At 42.1% G+C, this 20,996-nt stretch overlaps 1 protein-coding gene across 1 annotated transcript; it reads right to left on the reverse strand.

Moving 5' to 3' along the window:
- Nucleotides 1-1,722: 1,722 nt before the first annotated feature.
- On the reverse strand, nt 1,723-19,598 carry LOC130125051 (apolipoprotein B-100-like). Its single transcript, XM_056294482.1, has 26 exons — nt 19,503-19,598; nt 18,849-18,884; nt 18,280-18,392; nt 18,028-18,173; nt 17,184-17,331; nt 16,070-16,222; nt 15,151-15,275; nt 14,768-14,853; nt 14,193-14,643; nt 13,954-14,071; nt 13,682-13,828; nt 13,323-13,534; nt 12,921-13,140; nt 12,408-12,587; nt 12,065-12,268; nt 11,773-11,940; nt 11,258-11,463; nt 10,773-10,955; nt 10,519-10,649; nt 9,716-9,917; nt 9,364-9,536; nt 9,066-9,244; nt 8,814-8,929; nt 8,212-8,585; nt 3,251-7,959; nt 1,723-3,107 (listed from the first exon to the last, which is right to left on the reverse strand). The coding sequence occupies exons 1-26, from the start codon at nt 19,555-19,557 to the stop codon at nt 1,971-1,973; spliced, it is 9,972 nt and encodes a 3,323-aa protein (XP_056150457.1). The 5' UTR covers nt 19,558-19,598; the 3' UTR covers nt 1,723-1,970.
- Between the last annotated feature and the right edge of the window lie 1,398 nt (nt 19,599-20,996).

A 20,996-nucleotide genomic window follows, 5' to 3' on the forward strand; every position in this document is an offset into this window, starting at 1 on the left:
GTCCGGGGCATTGGGTGCTGCCCACGGAGGGGGGGTACTATCAGATGTACCTCAAACCAAATCCCTGTTCAGCCACGCCCACGCTGTTATTCACCTGAGGTGTAACCATCATCATCGGCGGTTACTCTGGGTCGAGTATGACTGAACTCCCTCTGGGTCCCTCTGGGTCCTCAGGTGGGCGTAGAGGCCGATCCTGGAGCTGCATAATGGAAAGACGCCTGTGCGTGACAGCTTTTTACGTGGAGTGGCTGATGCGCCTGCAGCCACCACACGGTCCTTGGCAGGGTGTGGCGAAAGTCCAATGGCATTGAGAACCAAAAACGATAGGGGACCACCCTCTGTTGCAGCCTTCATCCACCTTCACTGCTGTTGTGACCTGGAGACATCTTCCACCAGTTCCGCCATTGAGGTCTTTATTGGTCTTTGAGTTGTAACCACACCTGCAGCATATTCATCTAATCACCACTTGGGATTTAAGGACTGCAGATGAGACACCTCATTTGGTTTGTTCTACTGAACGGTTTCACTGGTGTTTATACTTTTTACTCTGTTCCTGTTTTTTGCCATCTTTGCCTGACTTTTTTGACCATGCTCTTTGTCTTTCAATTTGGATTGTTTGTACGGATTCATGTTTTGCGCTCCCTGCTGTTTTGACCCTAGCAAAGAAGAAGATCGGTGCTGGCCAAGCCAAGAATTGATCTTTGCAGTGGCATAGGGCCCTTTGGCCAGCAAGGGCCCCTCCCTTGACCCCTTGTGTCAAATAGGGTGTCAATGTTTACAACTTAGAACTTAGTCTGTCTGTCTTGCTAACCTAGCTTGACAGTGCATCTCTTGGTGTGTCTGTGTCTTGCTTGCTTGCCAGCCACCTCCAGGGCTGTGTTCTGTGACTTTGCGCCTGACAAAAGTGAGAGTGAAATACACATATTTGTTAAATTGATAAACGCCAATGGGTAATGGTGTTTACAAACTGCAGCTCGGAAAAGATAACCGAATCGCCCAGAACATGTGTTCATATGCGTGTGCATGAAATTAAACTCTGACTTTCCAGCAGCAACCTCTGTGGGGACCAGTTCAGACAATATATGGGGTGATGGCACTGTTATAGGCTTATAGTTACATTGTATAGCCAAAACCAATCGCACAGCTGTATAGAGGTTTTATTTTACTATTTTGAGACATAAAGCTGCAGCCATAGCCTATAGGCTTATGTTTACATTGTATTGCCAAAGCTAATTGTATAATATTGTGAGGACTGGACTAATTGGCAGCAGAGCCAAAGCATAGTATTATCTTTTATTAATTTTTATATTCTCTACGATTTCTTATTTATGTTAATATTCACTTAGCTTAAGATTATATCGAAAATATTTTATTCAATAAATATTGTTGGTTTAAACCTCATTCTGTTCTTTATAGGTCAACTTATTCTTAAACAGACAGGTGGAGCAAACTGTTTTAAAGGAGGGAGGATTGTAGTGGGAACACTGGAGTGTCAGGTGTGACTGTGTGGCACTGGCAAATGGTTTACATGGCTCACGGTTTTGGGGGGGCAGAACTTTGCTTTGGGCCCCAGCGAGGTCAGGACTGGCTCTTATGATGAACCCTGGGAATTCTGATTTGGATTTGTTTGGACTTCTTTATTAAAGTACAAGAACTCTGCACTTGGATCTTTTGACTCCAGCTAGAGCAAGTAAGTGATAGAAAATGCACAGAAACATTAAATGCGGTACAAATTGTCTTTATTGATGGCTTCATACATTCTATTTTTTAAATAGAATAAAACACAAACGGAGCAGAGCTCGACCAGAAAAGATCAAATTCTACACTAAAAAATACTGAAATGAGTAATTTGTAAAATAAGGCAGGGGCAAAAATATCCTGGGTCGAGGCTTGTCTTTTGATGGTGTACATTTTTTGTTAGCTATTAAACAATAAATTAGGCTTATACTGTCATATTTCAAAGTTCACATTTAGTTGAATTTGGCAATGTATGGTAAAGGAATGTCAATATCCATCTGTCTGTCACTCATTCTTACAAAAGGATCAAACTTTTTGGTCATCTCCTTGATGTACTCGATGACATTGTTGTAGAGTGCATTCACACGTTCCACCATGGAGTCAATGAAGGACTGGATGTCAACTTGAAGCTGATCAATAGACATATCGGCAAAAAGATATTCAAACTTTGCTCTCACAATGTCTATGCATTCTTCAACAACTCTTCTGACCTCGGCTATATTCTTAGTGATGTCAGCCAGGACTTGAGAGTTAATAGCATCCGTGTATACAGCACTCACACTAGCAGAAAGCATATCAACATCTGGAATTCCTGTGGACTTGAGGAGTTCCTCAGCCCTCTCAACAACAACATTCATGACACGAGAGAAGCCCTTAATGATGTCTTCCAGATTGATATCTCCCAATGTCTTGACAATGGCAATCAATTGTCCCTGAATCTTCTTCACTGCTGCAACAACATCATGCAAGATTTCTCTACCACTGACAACTCTTCTAGAGCCAGGCAAAGTGAACTTAAGGCCTCTGAAGTAGTTAAGGATCAGTTCGAATCTAGTTTCAAGGTACTCTGGAGCCCTTCTGATGGCTTCTTTGGATACATCAGCAACAAAGGTGCTAAAGCTCTGGTAGACCTCAAATCCTGACATCTTTTCTCCAAATCCAGGAATCTGGAACTTGGTCTCACCCAGGAATTTAATGACAGCATCAAGAAAAATGTTGATGTTCTTTTGGTACTTCCTAAGAATCAAAATTGTGCTGTCTGAGACCACTGTGGTCATTCTAGAAAGATTTAATGCTTCAAAGTTGTCAGCGGCTCTCTTAAACATAACTTTGCCCTGCTCCTTAGCTTGCTCAAAAGAACCCTCAAGATTTCCAGCAAAGTTGGTTATCTTGCTGTAGGCCTTGCTAATTGGATCAGACACAATATCTTGGATGGTCTCTGGTGAAATGACTGTAGGCACCCTCTCCTTTATTCCCAGCATCATCTCATAGGGCACTTCCATATTCCAGGCTGTTTGAAGACTCAGCTTCTCAAAGTTCATCACAGACATCTTCAGAGCCAGTATATCAACTTCATTTGTGGGCTCAGACTGTGTGGAAAAAGGTAATTATATCAATAAGTGAAAAATCATGGCTGCATTGGTTTGGATTGGATATGACTAAATTAACTGAAATCACAAACAAAACATACATTTGCAGGCAAGGAAAATTAAATCTAAACTCTGTATCTTACCGGGTAGCGGCCGAAGATTCTCCCCTTTACTTGGGCTGGATGCTTAGCCTGCAGCTGGAGTCCAAGGAGTCCAGCAGATGGAGAGGACACAGACAGAATAAGGCCTTCCTGTGGATTTCCAAACATCTCCTGGTTGATCTCCATTATCAGGACAGGCAGAATGACCTTGGCTGAATTGGTCATGGAAGCATCCACTGCTCCGTTGTTGATGTTAATGGTGCTGTCGTGGTTTCCCTCCACAACCATGTGTTTCGCAGACAGGACAGAGGCCATTTTCATTCCATTTACTCTGTTAATGGTGGTGGTGCCCTCAATCTTACCAGTCAGAACATCAAACTCGGAGGATGAGGAGGCATCAAGTTTAATGATGATATCACCTTGGTTGAGGATGCTTGCATCAGTCTTAAGTGTGATCACAGCTGTCTTCATGGAAAACTCATAGGTTAGATCACCCATAGCAGGGATCATAATGCTCTTCTGCATTTTGGGTAGAGTGATTTTTGGTAGAGTCAGCTTGCTAATGGCGGATGGTATGTGCAAAGCAGGCATTGTGATGAAACTGAAGTCAGGCAAGGGAATGGTGAAAGAGGACACTTCAATATCCAGCACTGGAACTTTGTATGCAGGGATGGTAACAGTTTCAGGCATCTCAATACTGTATTTGTCATACTCAGCCTTTGCTTGGCCATAAGATTTAGTAAGGATAACAACAGCCTTATCCTTGCCAACAAGTAAGTTCTTGTGCAAAATCCTGCCATTTGTATTTAAAAAATCAATGATTGGTTCCATGTCAATGTCAAAAGTAATCATTTCGGGGTTCTTAATGTACTTGAGTTTGGCATCCATGTTGAAGGTCTGCTGAGTTGTGGTCAGGAGCTTGTTCAGACCAGTGTCTTCCCACAAAGAGTAGCTTTCCACTTTTGGTGTCTTAATGGCAAAGAATGGAACAGTCATTTCAGGAATGCTGATAGGCTGCTTCAGCTTATCAAGATTGGCTTCACCATCAAATTTTGCAAAGATCTGAATTTCCCTTTCACGATTATCCATGGTTAAGTAATGGGAAAATTTGTACTGGTTGAATCGAGCAAGGCCTGTCCAACTGGCCTGCTGCACTTCAGAGTTAAGGGTAATAGCCATATCATTCTGTAGATCTGTCTTCACAGACAGCTTGAATGGTAGAGTAACCTTGGGGTTTCCCTTATTCTTGGTGTCAAACACAAACTGAGATGGGGTGGCCAAAACAAGGAGAGAGTTTGAGAGTTTTCCCTCAACTTGTCCAACAAGTTCTGCATCATGAGAGGCAGTCACATCAATCTTTAAGTCTTCAACCTTAGCCTGGACTTTCAACTCTGCAACACTGTTTTTCATGAAGGGAGTTACTGTCTCAGCCCTGGCATCAATAATAACATGGCGGAAAATGCAGATTTCAGCATTCACATTTTGGTTCATTTTAAGGTAACCACTTTGTGTTTCTCCCTTGGAAGTCACCTTGGCAGTGTGAAGATCTATGACTACTTCAATGTCACTTTTGTGGGTTGCCTCATCTGAGTAGTCCTGAACTGCATATTTTCCTTTGCCATCATTGCTAGTGGTCAGCCGTAGAGTGCCAGCTTCAAGCAGTGCAACAGCCTTCTGGTTAAAAGATGCATCACTGAAGATGTTGAGGAGTGGCATGTTGACCTCATGTTTATATGCATTATCCACTTTCACAGAAACTCCGTTTTCCAATGCAAAGAATGCATCACTAACTAGCTCGGCAACATAGGGCTCAGTTGTGGCTTTAACTGTGGTCTTGGCATTACCCTGAGCGGACAAGCCATAGAAATTCACAGCCCCCTGATGGTCAAGACTTAAAGCTGTATGCACTGCCATGATTTTCTCAGTGAGAGACAGACGGCTCATTTTGGGAATAGCAAGGTGAGCGTTGGCATCTAGATCGTAGGCAAGGAGGTCAAAAGTAGATGTGGCCTGTGAGGTGAAGTTCATTGTAAACTCTGGTGTGGCTAGTGTAGTAGTGATGTTCCGCAGCTCAGCAGTAGTCTTGAGGCGGTAGTCAGGCGAGATGATTTTGAACTCTCCATGGAGTTTTCCAAAACAGGGAACCTTGCTTATTTCAGTGACTTTATCTTTCAGCTCCATTGTGAATGCTTCGTAATCAAATGACTTGATTTTCTCAACCATTTTAATGAAATAGTCACTCATGTCACCAATCATTTGCTTGAAGTCAAAGGCATACAGTTCATTCACCAGCTCCTTCACAGGTGCCATAATTTCGTCAAGCAGAGGTTGGATGTCAATTGATCTGAGAGTGGCAAATGCAGACTGAATCTTTTCCCTTACCCGGTACTGCTTCATAATTTCAACAGCCTCATCCATTATTTTCTCAATGATATTTTCAACCTCATAGTGGGACAAGAACACTTCTATTTTGTTATAAATTACATTGATCTTGGTAGGGATGTCAAGTTTCTTCAGCCACAGTACGATGGTATTCCTGATTGATTTCAGAACATTAACAACTTCCTCAGCGTTGAACTTAGCCATAATGCTGGTGATGTATTTTTCCATTGAGTTGATGAAATTTTTCATGTCTTGGCCAAACAGCCTGAAGTCAAATGTTTCAATTACCTCCTTCAGTTCTGACACTTTCAAATGAATCCTGGAACTGATTTCATTTTCGGTATAGATTTTTCTCAGCATTTCAATGCTGTTGTCCATCAGCTTAACGATGGTAGTCTTCATCTCGTCAATGACTGCAGGCAGATACTCAATGAATGGAATCTGGAGGAAGTGGCTGTCACTGTTCTTGTCATACTTTACAAATCCAGAAATGGTGTAGTCATGGCTCTCACCTGCTTTGTTGAAGAGAGTGGTTGAGACAGCTCCATTCAGCTCTACTCCCATTTTCTCTGCGTTGTTGTAGATATTCATTTCCTCACTGAGGGCATGGTCATTTAATTTGGATGTCATCTTCAGTGTGACACTCTGCTCCTGGAGGGTCATCAGGCTGTTGAACTTGTTGTTCATGTTAGTCTTCATGGAAACTCCATTTTCCATTTCATGAGTGCTTGAGGCTCTATTCTCAAATGAGTGCATGAAAACCAGGGGCTCTGCCTTCAAAAGGAATTTGCTGTACAGCTCACCATTCTGTTGTCCGTATAGATAGATGTCACCATTTGAGTTGAAAATTGCATCAATGTGGAGTGTGAAGGGTGCAGCAATAGTTTCGACAGTGCTGTCAAAACGAAGAGATGGTGAGTTGAAGTTAGCCCTATTGTTGAACACCATCCTCAGACCTGAAATCTCCATGTCAGTGGTATGTGTCATGCGTGACCCCAGGAGTTTACCATTGGTGTCGTACTTTGTAGATAGAATCATATCAACAAATTTGATTTCATAGGTGTGCTTCAGCTGTTCCTCTGAAAAGGTTCCCATCATTGTCCCAGTCATCTCCAAGTTAAAAGGCTGTGCCCTGAGCTCGGCTTCATTCACAAAGTTGGCATCCATGATCTTCAAGTCATTTCTACTCTTGACTAAGGCAGTGAAAGGCTCCATCCTAATTGTGATGTCATGCTTGTAGGAATTTTTGTTGTCAAAGAAGTTATCCGTCTTAGATTGGAGCATCAGGGATCGTAGAGTAAGGGTCATGGAGTGTGTGCTATCAGTCCTTATCTCATTAAGAGATCCAACCAGGTTGTTGGAAAAGGTCATGGAATCCCTATTCACTCTGAGGTTCACTGCGTTTCTGGTGTTAGCATTAAAGAGGTTGCCCTCGAACATGCTTTTAAGGTAGGCCTCTGAACCTCCAATCTTTCCCTCAACATTGAGTTCGGCTTTGTTCTCCCTCATGGATCCCTTGGTGGTGATAGACATGGTGGCTCCAGTGGTGTCAACTCCACCATGGAAAGCATTTTCAAAGGTCAGTGGGATACTGCTGTGTGCAGTTGTGGTGCAACTGGTGGTCAGGCCATTCATGTTCAGAGACAGGGTTGCTTTGTGAGAGGCACGGGTTGCAAAGATATTCACTGAGGCATCTGCATTGACCTCGACACCAGAGGGGTCCATGGACCCAGAGAGCAAAGTGTAGGCACGGTTCTCATTATCATCTGCCTGATTCTCTACCCTGATGCTGGCCTTTGCTCTGGAAGCAGCGAAGTCTACCTGGCTACGAAGCACTCTATTAACAACCTTGGTCTCAGAGTTAGACTGGACTGTGAGCTGGGCATCTTTGTAGCCAATGCTAAATTTGGTGGTGTGCTTCACTGGCTCATTGTTCATTTCGGTGTTGGACTCAATCAGAAGCTGCTCGTTTGCGTAATTTCCTTTAATCTCATTCATAACCTTCAGGATTGGAGATTTCATGGTCAGTTTGGACTCGGCTTTTGCTTCTTTCATCATTGGCTTAATAGAAAAGGAATGGGAATAGGTGGTACTAGCAGACATAGATCCGACCAACATACTTCCATCTACATTTCCATCTCCAGAGAGCATGTCTGAGCCAAGGGACAACTGCGAGGTTACGTCCAGGGATGTTCTTAAACCTAGAGGGCTGGAAGCCTGGATATTGTAGCTTCCTGTTGACAACATTTTGTCTGAGAGAGCCATGGTTTCCAAGACATCAAAACTGGCATCCATAAGCTTGTGTTTCATGGAACCATCAATAGCGACCTTCAAAATCACCTCTGGTGTGTCACTGATCTGGGCAGCTCCTGTAAAACAAGATAAGATAAACATGTAAAATCTTACTCACTCTAAGTGACTGAAATATGGTACATCCAGTGCAGAACATAGTGCAACACTGAATCAATGGAGACAAGTAGGTCGTTGCCTTCAAATTGAAAATAAACAATTACAAATGTCACACTTAACATAATTGTCAATAATGTTTGCATGACTTTTGCACTCTGCAAAAGAATAACCTTATGATTCCTCTAAATAAATGCATTAGGACAGATTATTACCCTCAGATGTGAAAGAGAGGAGTTCGATGGGACTGTCAGCCATGACCTTGAATTTAATCAAGTAATTAGGAGACTCTGCAGTGTTGTTCCCAGCAGAGACCATTCCCTCCCAGTTGTAGTAGTTGCTGTTGACCTTTGCAGACGCTTCCACCATTCCCATGAGTGGCAAATTAAGATCATAGTCAGTGGGGATGGTGAAGGTGGGGACTTGGATCTCCCTCTGGGCAAGCTCCAAGCCAACCTGAGGCACTGACATGTGTGGGGTTGTGAGCATGGAAGGTATCCTGAGCTCCTCAGATGACTTTCCTCCAAGAGGCAGGGGTATGGTCAAGGTGATATGGTCCTTGTTGAATCGGTACCTGAATGTGCTTTCGCTGGTGAAAGTGAAATAATTTTTTTAGTAATATATATATATATATATATATATATATATATATATATATATATATATATATATATATATATATATATATATATATGTATATTAGATGAAATAGTAACACTTATTGAGCTATAAAGAAGGAGGTGAGAGGTACGCCTAATTAGTCGAGAAACTGATAGTTTAAAAAAAGGTCAAATTGATGACTAAGAATTTTACTTACAGGTTCATAAACAGAGTCTCTGGCATTGAGGGCATTGCCAGGTCTTTCATACTGTCCCTCACAGTTTGTACATAGGGGACATCAGCGGTAATCTTGTCCATCCAGATATTGCTAGCCTGTTTAAAAAACAAACAAACAAACAAACAAAAAAAACATCATCATCACCATTATTTTGTGTTGAAGTTACAGGAACAAGAAGGGATTTCTAAAGTATTGAGGGGTTCATTAAAATATTAATGATATTTTTTTTACCTCAACAGCCTTGGTAAAAATGTGTCCCAGTTTCATGTCAGTCTTAACCACCTGCTGATCCATGACATCGTCCACAAGCTGCTTCAGCCAAACATTGAAGGCTTCGGTGTAAGGCACGAGGACTCTCATCATACCAGAATTCATGTTTGACATCAGCTGAACCTCAGCCTGGTCCGTGCCTAGAGTAAAGGATATCATTTTAATGGTCAGCATTCTTGAATATATTTTGCCTATTTAAACAAATTCCTGAAAATGTTCATATTTGAAGTCAATAAAAGCTAATATTTGAGAGGTGTACCATATTTGAAGATGACTGCCTGAATGGAGGAGGTCTCAAGGAGCTTGATGTCACTCTTGATCTCCATGGTGAGTCCCTCTGTGTTCCTTATGGTGCCAGTGATGGCAGCATCAGTCTTGAGTGAAGGTACTACCAGCTGAACCTGCAGCATGCCGTCAGTCATAGCCTGAAGCCTGTGGCCAACAAAAGCATTACGTGGATAAAAAAAAAGATTTAAAAAAGGACAGAGTGAAGTCTTATCTGGACAAGAGCAGTGTTGATTTATAGAAGTCAGACATTTTATTAATTTCAGCTGCTGATTAAAGATTGTAGCTCAACTGTAAGCAAAGGTTTTGTGTCTTGTTTTACTCACTTGGCACGGCCGATTAGTGACAGTTGAGGGATGTTCTTGTTGGTGACCTCAAGGGTAATAGATTTGCCTTTAGCACTGCTGTCAGTGAGTCCCACCCTGATCCCGGTCTCCACGTCAAAGTCGGGGATCTGGACATTGGTGGTGAAGATATTCCTGTTTCTGTTGTATTTCATCGTGACTGTGGCTTCAGTGGGCTCCTCACCTAAAGCCACAATAAAGTATATCAGATTAGTTTTTTTTAACGATACACAAAAAACAAGTTGCCATTTATCAATACACAGTTGATGTAACAGTTCTGACTATCTCCAGAGTGAGTATTTGCACAGAAGGCCAATTCTAAGACAAATCTCCCCCCTTTTTCTCCCCAATTATAGTTGGCCAATTACCCCACTCTTCCGAGCTGTCCTGGTTGCTGCTTCACCCCCTCTGATGATCGGGGGGTGGGGGGGGGGGGCTGCAGACTACCACATGCTTCCTCTGATACATGTGGAGTCACCAGCCGCTTCTTTTCACCTACAGTGAGGAGTTTCGCCAGAGGGAGGTAGCGCGTGGGAGGATCACGCTACCCCCCCCCCCCCACTTCCCTCTCCCCCACCGAACAGGCACCCCGACTGACCAGACACGACCAATTGTGTCTGTAGGGATGCCCAACCAAGCCGGAGGTAACACGGGGATTCGAACCGACGATCCATGTGTTGGTTGACAACGGAATAGACTGCTACGCTGCCCGGATGCCTCTATTACATATCTTAAACCAAATAAACCAGGAAGCATATTTTTATATTGAAACATAATGCTCATACCCTCCGCTCTAAGGATCATCTTCAGAGAATCAGTCTTGTGACGTCCCTCTTTGCCCTCGCTGAGCAGCTTGTAGGCAATGGTGGCAGTAAACTCAGAAACCTCACCAGTGGGCTGAAGATCCACAGAAAATCTGGGAAATAATAATGAATATTAATTCATTAGAGAATATTAGCTATATCACTCTTGTGATGGAGTCAGTATTAGGGCATAGGTGATTATCAAATAAGTACATAGTCTTAAAACTGTAACTTACTTAGTCTCGCCGTTGAGTGGGAAGTAAGGAGCAGCGTTGTTGGCACCAGCAACAGAGTAACGGAGAGTGGTACAGTACTTGATTCCAGGGAAGAGAGGTCTGCAGTTAATGTTATTAGTCCTGCCCTCATCCTTGTGTGGGATCAGGGTAACCTGGCCGGTGGTCACACTCAGCATTCTGTTGCTATTTGAAAGAAAGAACAATTACATTAGTTCCAATTATGTATTACCTTAACGGACTGGATTCAAAACCCCACCTGGAAATAAAGTAAAACACCCTTTGTTGAAACACCACCAACATCAAAGAAGGTTGAATCAGTTCATCTGGATACAGCGTGCAACATGCATCAACTTAGAAGGATTATATTCAAGATTCAGAGATAAAATAGGCAACTGATTGTTTCTTTAATATACATACACATGTAACGTTTTATATATAATACGTTAGTGATATCTACTTCATGTTCTGTTGAGGGTATTTGTTACCTTATTCTGAAGAGCTGGTTGGAGCCCTGTGGGGCGGGAATGGACAGCTTGACCTGGCCCTGGTCCATGGTGATCCTAGCATTGAGAGAACTCTCGTGGTATATGTTGGTGTGCATCTCGACTGCCGACACAACAAACTCTGGGATATGAACACCCATCTGTGTCACAAACTCTGTTCCCACAGAGGGGCTGAAGGATACTTCCTGCTGTAAAAATAAAACATAAAACAGGTTGTAGACGCTTGAGAATACATTTTGATATGAATATAATATGAATTATATACATCAACAGCACTACTTCTATTACTACTTCTACTATGACTACTACGGCTACTATGGCTGCTAGGAGTACCACTACTACTACTGCTATGATTGATAACTATAATAATGATGCTTTGCATGATATTCAAGACATCTCACATGAAGTAAGTATTAATAAAATAAATCTATTCAGACAGAACAGTACAAGAGGGCTAGGTTTAAGGACCGGCTAAAGATAAAGCATGAAATATTTACCATGTTTGGTGCAATGCGAAGTCCTCCCTTTGCACCAGCAGCAAAGGTGCCAGACAGAGCAAACTTCAGAGGGAGGCCAGACGCTGTCGATAAGGTGAATTTGTTATCCATGAAGATGTAATGCCCGAAGATCTCATTGTCGGTACCGGATATCAGTTTCTTCATGGCCTGATGAAGAGATTGGAAATGGTGGTAAAATGCTAACCATGGTTAAGCGCTCTCTTATCACTGGAAAGGAATTGATTTATTTATTCATGTGAGGGCTGGTGTGAAATGTAGGGAAGGATTGTACCTCAGTAGGAAGAGTCTTCAGGAAAACTTCAGCATACATGATTGCATATTGAGCGATGCCCTTCAGCTCGCTGCCCTTGATATAACCAAGTTCATTTCCCATGATCCTAAGGTAGGCCATGGCCTCTGTGGATTCCTGAGCCTGCAGATCTGCTGTCAGCTTGTTGAAATTACGAACAATTTCCCTCACAAGATTCTCAGGCACCTTGGTAAAGAGTTTCAAAAATTTTTCATATCAAATGTGGTGGTATTGACACAAAATAATAATTCAACACAAACTACAAGTGTGAGTGAGATGAAGGCATAAACATATATGAAGACTATTTTGCCACAACAAGTTATACCTGCTTCTTCTGGCCGCCTGATTTTAGAGTAGAAGCCCATTTCTCCAGAACCTCGCTGATCTTGGCTGGCATCTTATCCCCAGCCCAGTACATAGCCTTGGACACAGTGTCTGGGAAGAACCCGTTCTTTCCAAAAAGACTCTCAATGGTTGGCTCAAAGCCCTTCCCTTCAATGCCAACCTACAGACCAATAAAGCAATTATATTCAGGATAAGCGTGAATTCGGCATTAAAAAATCCAGACCATCCTGGCACCCATAAATCCTATCTATGCATTGTTTTATTCTTCTCTCCTTGCGCATCGGGGTAGTTCGCCAATTAATGCAAACAGCATTTTACAGAACGTTTTAAGAAAACCTGGAAAGCATTTAAGTCATTTGAATATTCTTTGCTGTAACTGACAACTTCTGACAGACAGCCTACATATGTTTGCTATTTGACTTGGCCTGGGTCTGATGAGATCATAACAATGAACGACATGATTACATAATTAATGATTATTGTTTTTGCTTACCTCCCACAGATCCATATTGTAGCCAAACGCTTTCAGGGTAGTTTCTAACAGGACCTCCTTGGGCAATTGGTTGGCACTATCAAAGATAGTGTTGCCTTGAATTTTGGCTTGCATTTGTTCATTTGCCATTTCCAGCTTGTAGTTGCGGGACATTGTGGTGTAGTCAGTGTGGCTGTCCACATCAGAGTTCTGCAAGGCATCTACGATCTTCTTACCAATCCTGGAAATACAAATGTCAAAATTATCAAGTTGTAGGCGAGAGTGGAAGGTAAGTCACCTTTATCAGTATTGTTGGCTGGTTATTTTTTAGCATTGTTGATTTAATACGAGGCTCCATATAAGTTAAAAGACTCTATTCTATCTGTCTAATGCTCTACAAATGGAAAGGGACTCCAATCTCACCTCTGGGTCTCGGGATCGGTGGAGGAGATGATGTTGTGAATGTGAGACGTGACAAAGGCTTTGACCTGTGGGTTCTGTTCCTGCTTGAGCATCTTCTTGATCATCTCAAAGTCGCTTGCCTCGGGATTCCTCATCAGAATCAGGTAGGCTGCCAGGCGCTTCTGCACAGCTCCCTTGGCATACTGACTGACCCTCTGGAGGTTTGAGCGCACCTGGATGGGAAAACAGTGATGCAGGTGTCAGTGTGGTCCAGAAAAGTACAAAGCTGTATAAAACCTGTACTGAAAAGCGAGCGTTGAGTACGTAGATTACTGGCTCTGTAGTGTGATTCTTCTGAGGGCGCAGCAAACAACATTTACCTCATCAGTTACAGACATACGTCTGAAAGCCTGGATGGCAGCCAGCTGCACAGACAGTGTAGTTGCAGGCTGTCTCATGCATTTCAACAGTGTGGTCTTTATAGTTGGATCTGCAGCCTCCATCACCTCTCCCATGTTACCAATCACCTGCAATTTTGAAGAGTAGAGAATAAGATGTCAGAAAAAATAAATAAAACTATGAGTGAAAAGAGCCATATAATTGTTTGGTTATCAGGTATGAATCATTGTTGATTTTACAGCTGGTTATCTACCCTTAGCGTCATGAAGGTTCGCTCCTTCTCCCCTGCGCAGTCCTCGCCCAGAATGGAAGCCATGAACTCGGACACAGCAGTCATCTCAGGGGTGACTTTACCCTCAGCCTGGTATAGCCTAAAACCAAAGGCAGACATTTGTAAGTTGAACATTTACAAAAGAATCCAACTTTCACTGTCACGGCAATGACCAGGGCTGACCTCAAAGCTTGGAACAACTTATGAATAATTTTGCTTACTTCCTCATGGCGTTGCTTAAGGCAAACATGATGGGTTTGCTCTGCTTGTATTGAGCCATTGCCAGCATATCCTTGACCAGGAGGCGGGAGGGGTTGGGTAGCAGTCCCAGGGCATAGATGGCAGCATCAACCTCGATAGCAGCCTTGTCGAAGGTCCTGAGGACACTCAGCATGGCACTGCTGCATTCTGGGGTACCGCACTGAGCCAAAGCCTGCCATGTTAGGGCCTGGGACATGTCCATCATATCCAGGGCTGCTGAGCTCAAGATGTCGGCCTTCAGGCCACGGAGCTCAGACACCAGTCTGTGGAATGTGCTTGCACGCTGGTGGCCAGGTGAAGCCTGAGACAGGGTGCTCAACTCTCTCATGGCGGCAACTGCTGCATCCTTGGTCTGGATGGGTGCCTTGTCCTCGAAGGCCTCCATGTGCAAGAACTTAAGGTTGTTCTCATCTTTAGAGAATAATATAATAAAGCCAATGAAGTTATTGTGGAATTTTGACATACCTGACATGCTAAACATACATAAATATTGCAATGTATTTTTCACTATTCATTTTCAGCGTTCAACACTCACTGTGGTTAAAGACTCTGTCGTTGATCTTGCTGCTGTCTCGCAGAGTGAGGGTCTGCTTCACCAGTGTAAGAATACCATACTCATTCCTGTTTTTAATGACAGACAAAGAAATGTTTGATGGTGATAAATTTGAAGAATTTAGTAATTATCATTTGGGAGACTGTTAGATATGCGGAAATTTGTTCAAAGTTATGAATGAATATGATTATTGAAATGCTTTTACATTGCATAAATGAATGAGGAAATCCAAGCACTTCTGTGTAAACAGTTGAATGAACTGTGACACGTTTCAGTTTTTACTGTCTATTCTATGGACAGGGCACTTTAGCAGAATCAGGTACTCCTGCCCTATTGTATTAATGCTTCATTCTAGTCAAACTTACTGATGAGAGAAGGGCATGAAGATGTGTTTCTCAGTGCAGGTTGCACCGGTCATGTGCTTCCTCTGGTTGTCAAACTTGTAGTTACAAGTCTGAGTGCTGCTAATCATCTTAGATAGGGGGTAATTCTGTTGGCGGGCACAAAACATCCATGTTAGATTATGAATATGAGATATGGGGAGAACGTTAACATGGCACATCTGCATAGTGTGAGAATATGGATAGCTGAGGAAGGGACGCTTGACTGTATAGCATTATGTGGTGCCCACTTCACCCACATGGTGATCATCAAACACACCAGTTATATGCAAGTTTCTCTTCGTCACTCAATGGTTGGTGAAAATCACAAAATGGCATATAGTTTGAAACAGTTGTAATGAATGAACACAACTTGTGCGTGTCCTAATTTCTTTTTCTGTCAACAGGTCCCTAAATCACCATAAGGGTTTCTGTAGTACAACTGTAAGCTTAGAAATAAATCAATGAAAATCTACTGCTAGTTTAGGTATTATCTATTATCATTTAAAAAAAAAATCCTTCATTGCCTCTGTGGAGACATACAGTAACTAAAATGGATTTCCACACAGTGTGTCCTAAGCCTTGAGAAAGGAGCAGAATTGGAGGTAGACACCTCCACCCAACTTGGATGGATTCAGATTTTTTTTTCCCAGTATTTTGTCCAGTGCATGTCTTTGTTCGCTCAATCACTTTGTACGATCAGTTCAGGCCCAACAAAGACTATGACTGAAAATAGCTCCTTTTCAAAATGGAAGAATTCCAGAAAGTGGGTGTTTTGTTCATTAGCGTGCTTTCTGTTTTATCGGAGGCTGGGGCAGCCGCTGGGGATTACCACATCCATGCCAGAGTTTAACAATGACTAAACATTGCTTCAACTGCAGTATTTAGTCATCGTGAGTCTTACCATGCCGGAGATGAGAGCCAAAGGACTGGTGTGCTCCCTTTTGGCGCTGAAGCGGTCACATCTGGACAGGTCTCGGCTGACGGTCACGTCGGTGGCAATTTCCTCCCTGGAGTTGACGGTGAAGTCGGTGGTGCAGACTCCGTGTACGGTTGCCTGAAAAATGATCAGAGGTCATGGAGGTTAGGAAAGAAAAGGACGTTCATGCCCGAATTAGGGGTGCACCGATATCACTATTTCCCTGCCGATACCGATTGCAAGCAGGAATCTTTGAGTGTTGGCCAGTACCGATCCGATCCATTACTTTTGTTAAGTGGTGCAGTTGTGCACCATTACTTTGGACAACATAACCGAGGAGTTTTTTTTCCCACTAATAAATACAGGCTTCTACGTGCCAAAAATGCAGTAAGCCATTTTGCTTTTGTTTATGACATGTTACTCATGGCTTTTAGTATCAGCTCTTAGTCATGGGTGAAATCTTCGATATTACCCCATTGTAGGTTGGTACCAGCCCAATATGCAACACCAGTATGGGCGTCAGCATGTCCCTTGCCTGAATATCACACTGGATCAATGACTCTTGGTACACACTTTGGTTTGGCTTATGGGTCGTTTTTGGCAATCCCAAAAAGGCATTTAAAAGTTATGTTATCGTGCTTCATGAGGCTGTAAACTACTGAAATTCCCTCATATAGTAGAAGTCACCTACAGGTTAAATTGCAATGATTAATTGAACCAGGTTCTTTTTTTTAAACCTGCTCTCTTGCTAAATAAAAATTTACACCAGTTAAATTATCTTGAGTACTGAGCTTGAGAAATGAGCCCTAATCTCGCAAGTACAGAAGATGCCACTTTAAGATAAACTTATCTAGGACTTTGACCTTTGGCTGAGGGCTGGCATTTTGGAGAACACAATGTCACAGGATGGTTTTTACTACCCTTGATTGGACCTTATCTTTTCCTTGCATAACTTGTTTATCTTCACATGGAGCCACACCACAAACACAATGAAGCTTTGCTTGATGACTCAGGGCTGAGCCGATCGATAACTGCCATAGTTTCCAAGAATATATATAAGAATATAGAAGGCCGTCGGCCATTTGGGAGCAGCTCTTACCATTTCCCTATTCCTCTCTTCCTCCATTGCGGGTACAACAAGTGCTGAGATGATTCCTCTCTTGACGTTCAGGATGTTGACGGGCTCGTCCTCCTCGGGGAAGAGCTTGACATCAGTCTGTCCCTCTACCATGAATTTCAAGGGGTTCCTATGAAGAAGGAAATGCTGTTTTCAGCCTTTTCTTAACGCTGGTGTTTCCATGTCATATAAATTCCCCCCCCCCTTTTTCTCCCCAGTTGTTGGCCAATTACCCCACTCTTCCAAGCCATCCTGGTCGCTGCTCCACCCCCTCTGCCGATCCGGGGAGGGCTGCAGACTACCACATGCCTCCTCCAACTTGACAGTGAGGAGTTTCGCCAGGGAGACATAGCGTGTGGGAGGATCATGCTATTCTCCCCAGTTCCCCTCACCCCCAAACAGGTGCCCCGACCGACCAGAGGAGGCGTGAGTGCAGTGACCAAGACACATACCCACATCTGGCTTCCCACCCGCAGACTCGGCCAATTGTGTCGTAAGGACACCCGACCAAGCCGGAGGCCACACGGGGATTTGAACCAGCGATTCCTGTGTTAGTAGGAAATGGAGTAGACTGCTATGCTACCCGGATGCCCGTTGCTTCCTTCTTCTTTTTTTTAACTAATAGGTTTTTTTTTTTCATTTCAATCCCAACACATCTGACAGCATTTGTTCCTCTCGACTCGCCTGTCTAAGTAAAAGTTAAAATAAATAAATCACACTGAACTCGACCTTTCTGATTCTTCACGCCTCGGTTTTAGGGCAAGCGATGCAAAACAGTACAAAGGGTGAGTGAATGTCGGGTGGGAGACGGGATGAGTTGACCTACTTTGCCATGGCAACTTTGAAAGCCTCGGCGTTTGCAGCGGGTCCAAACACTGGAGCACCCTCTGCACTGACGTCAACGGCCTCCATCAGAGAGCACTCCGATGTGCGCAGGATGAAACTGCAGGTCTGGGGCACGTCTATCTCAACCTGTAAACCAGACAACACAAAACCTTCTCAGAACTGCGCTCCCTTTTGCACGCTGGAGGCAGGAAAGTGCTGCATCGGAGGCCACGGTGAGGGGTACGAGACCGACCTTGCAGGAGACTTTGGGACCGTTCTTGAGATCCGCAGCTCCGTTCACTCCGTTAAGGGTTTCAGCTTCGTAGTTGTACACAAACCTCTTGAAATTCTTGAACCTTCTGGCCACTAAAGTAAACGTTTTAAACAGTGATTAGATGACTGGAAATGGATCAGTAAAAAAAAAAGAAAAAGAAAAAAAAAAGACATTAATAGACTGAATTTTCATGGAAATTTGAATAGAGCTGATGAGGAAAATGTGGCAGCCTAATACCCCCTCTAAGGACACAATGTGTGACTTTTAGATCCTCTAACAAAATTAAATTGAGTAGGTAAATTAGGCAACTGATTTTAATTTTAGTTTGAACAAAATGATTTCAGTATTTTTAATAATTTCAGTCACTTTATTGTACACATTATAATATTATAATGCAATCCTTTATTGTTGTTACTGTTATTATTGTTATTATTATCATTGTCATTATCAACTCAGTTCATTGTTATTATCCTTTTTGGGGAAATCCGGAAATCTGGATGCTGCAAACAGTTAGATCTTAAAGTGTTTGCCTTAGAAATATAACTTACAGAAACACGTTGGAGATTGGCCATCGACATCTTGCTCTGCAGAGGATAAGAAAAGTAAAGGCATTCAGATAAATAACTTTACTGTGGAAATAGATAAATACCTTTACCGACAGCAACATTCAAATACATATATGAAAAATATCCTCATTATTCACATGACCTATTCGTGTGTTTGCTGATCAGCAACATGGTAAAAGCAAAACTGACAGTATCTATATATGGACAGAACAAAAAAATAAAATAAAATAAATAAAATAAAAATCATACAGAGTTGGTAACTCAAGATTTGTATAACAAAATAGCAATCCAAAATTTGACAGTATTTTTGACAAAATGGTTGCTGACACATCAAAATAAACCATAGTTACACTGTTATTTAAGTGTAAGCTCCTTACAAAACAGTGACACTTTAGAGGATGCCATCATTTATGTCTTGAAAATAAAGGGCGGTGGGTACAATTTGGGGAGAAAAAGGGTGGAAACTAAAAAATAAAGGTCAGTTTTATCTCATGGCACTCCCCCCCCCCCCTTTCCAAATGGTAACGCAGTGTTTTAGAATAAATCCGTTGTTCAGTAAAGACACTCAGGCATCCTTTGCTAGCTAGTAGATGAACAGTAAGTATCTGCGGGTCGTGGTGATGGGTCGGTACTTACGGGCCAGGGCGTACGTGCTGAGCAGCAGCAGAACGCAGAGCTTGGTTCCCCCCATGATGGGTGTGAAGAAGCTCTGGAAACCTGAAGGAATGGAGAGTCTCCCTCTTTCTCTGAAGACTAATCTCCGTGCGTCTGCTTAAAGGCTTTTATACCTCTCCCACCTTTACTGTATGTGATCATCAGCAGCTGCAAATGTGTTGCCCTGGTTCCAAAGTCTAAGCAGGCTTTGTGGCAGGCCAAAGGTAAAAAAACATTTCACAAACCTGCCGAAGACTCATTGGTCAGCACTCGATGGGATGGGACTGTCTGATTGCATTAAGTTGCATCTTGTTTCAACTTCTGATTCATTCTTTTGATTTTGTTTCCCTGAAAACTGCTGCATTTCTTTCTTTCTTTTTTTTTAAACAGAGATTCTGCATTTATGGCTCAGGCAGAAATGGTTACCATGTAATCTGCATATACTGTAATCTCAAAAACAAACTCAAATCAAAACCAGGTTACATGGAAATGGATGAACTAACTTGGCTAGCTAGCTTAAGCTTGCCCGGAGTTAGTTGTGTGGAAGTAGATTAATCTAATTAAATTTGCTTAAGCAAAGAACAGGGAAATATTTTACTTTACAGGATGTTGTGTTGCTGTTAAGCCCACTGAGGCAAATTTTTAATTTGTGATATTGGGCTATACAAATAAAATTGATTTGATTTGATTTTGATTTCTGTTACTCAGGCTACTATTTCAAGAAGCATTGGTAATTCAGACTCTAAAATGATCATGTAAAACGTGAACATTCACGTGAATCATATGGGGACTTTTGTTGATCAATTTCTGACCAAAAAAAAAAAAGCCTCATAAAATCAACCATTGTGTCATATCAAAGAAATCTGTATTACCATAGCTGCTTATCAGTTTACACAGTGACCCAGACACACCAAAAAAAAAAGAAGGACGATTCCTCTAAGTAAATTCAATATATACAAGGAGAAAATTAATTATGTTTTACATAATTACGTTTTAGACATTTTTTAATCATAGCCTTAAAATAAATTGACCCTTTTGACTTCCTTGTTGGCTTCTATCTAATCACATAACATAAATAGATAACATAAAGAGACTTAAGAGCTTCTGCAGAACTAAAAGAGAAAGCTTAAGTCAAATGCCCAAAGATGCTGGCTCATATTTAAGGGTAATGATGTTTGTCAGTGGCAGTGTAGGAAAATGTATACTTAGTAGTAACTACTTGTCACTAAAAACATCTTGGGTTTTCATTCATCTGGGCCAAAATAAAACAGATTTAGATTTACAATCATGCAAAAGGTATATATTCTAGTTTTAGGACAGAATAATCGAAATTGCTCACATTTTCTGACATTCAATGAATTATATATATATATATATATATATATATATATATATATGACTTTGTTAAAAGAAACACTCAACGGTAGGGAAAGTGCTCAACAAATAAGGAGCAAAATAATCCAGCGAGTCAAGTAA

Source organism: Lampris incognitus, chromosome 15, assembly GCF_029633865.1.
Source record: "Lampris incognitus isolate fLamInc1 chromosome 15, fLamInc1.hap2, whole genome shotgun sequence".
Taxonomy (NCBI): Eukaryota; Metazoa; Chordata; class Actinopteri; order Lampriformes; family Lampridae; genus Lampris; species Lampris incognitus.

Excerpts from the sequence above, each read along its gene's own strand:
- LOC130125051 (XM_056294482.1), bottom strand. The coding sequence starts at position 19,557 with ATGGGGGGAACCAAGCTCTGCGTTCTGCTGCTGCTCAGCACGTACGCC. Across the intron at positions 12,269-12,407 it reads CAGGCGGCCAGAAGAAGCAG|GTGCCTGAGAATCTTGTGAG; the intron begins GTATAACTTGTT and ends CTCTTTACCAAG. Across the intron at positions 10,650-10,772 it reads CCACTCAACGGCGAGACTAA|ATTTTCTGTGGATCTTCAGC; the intron begins GTAAGTTACAGT and ends ATTATTTCCCAG.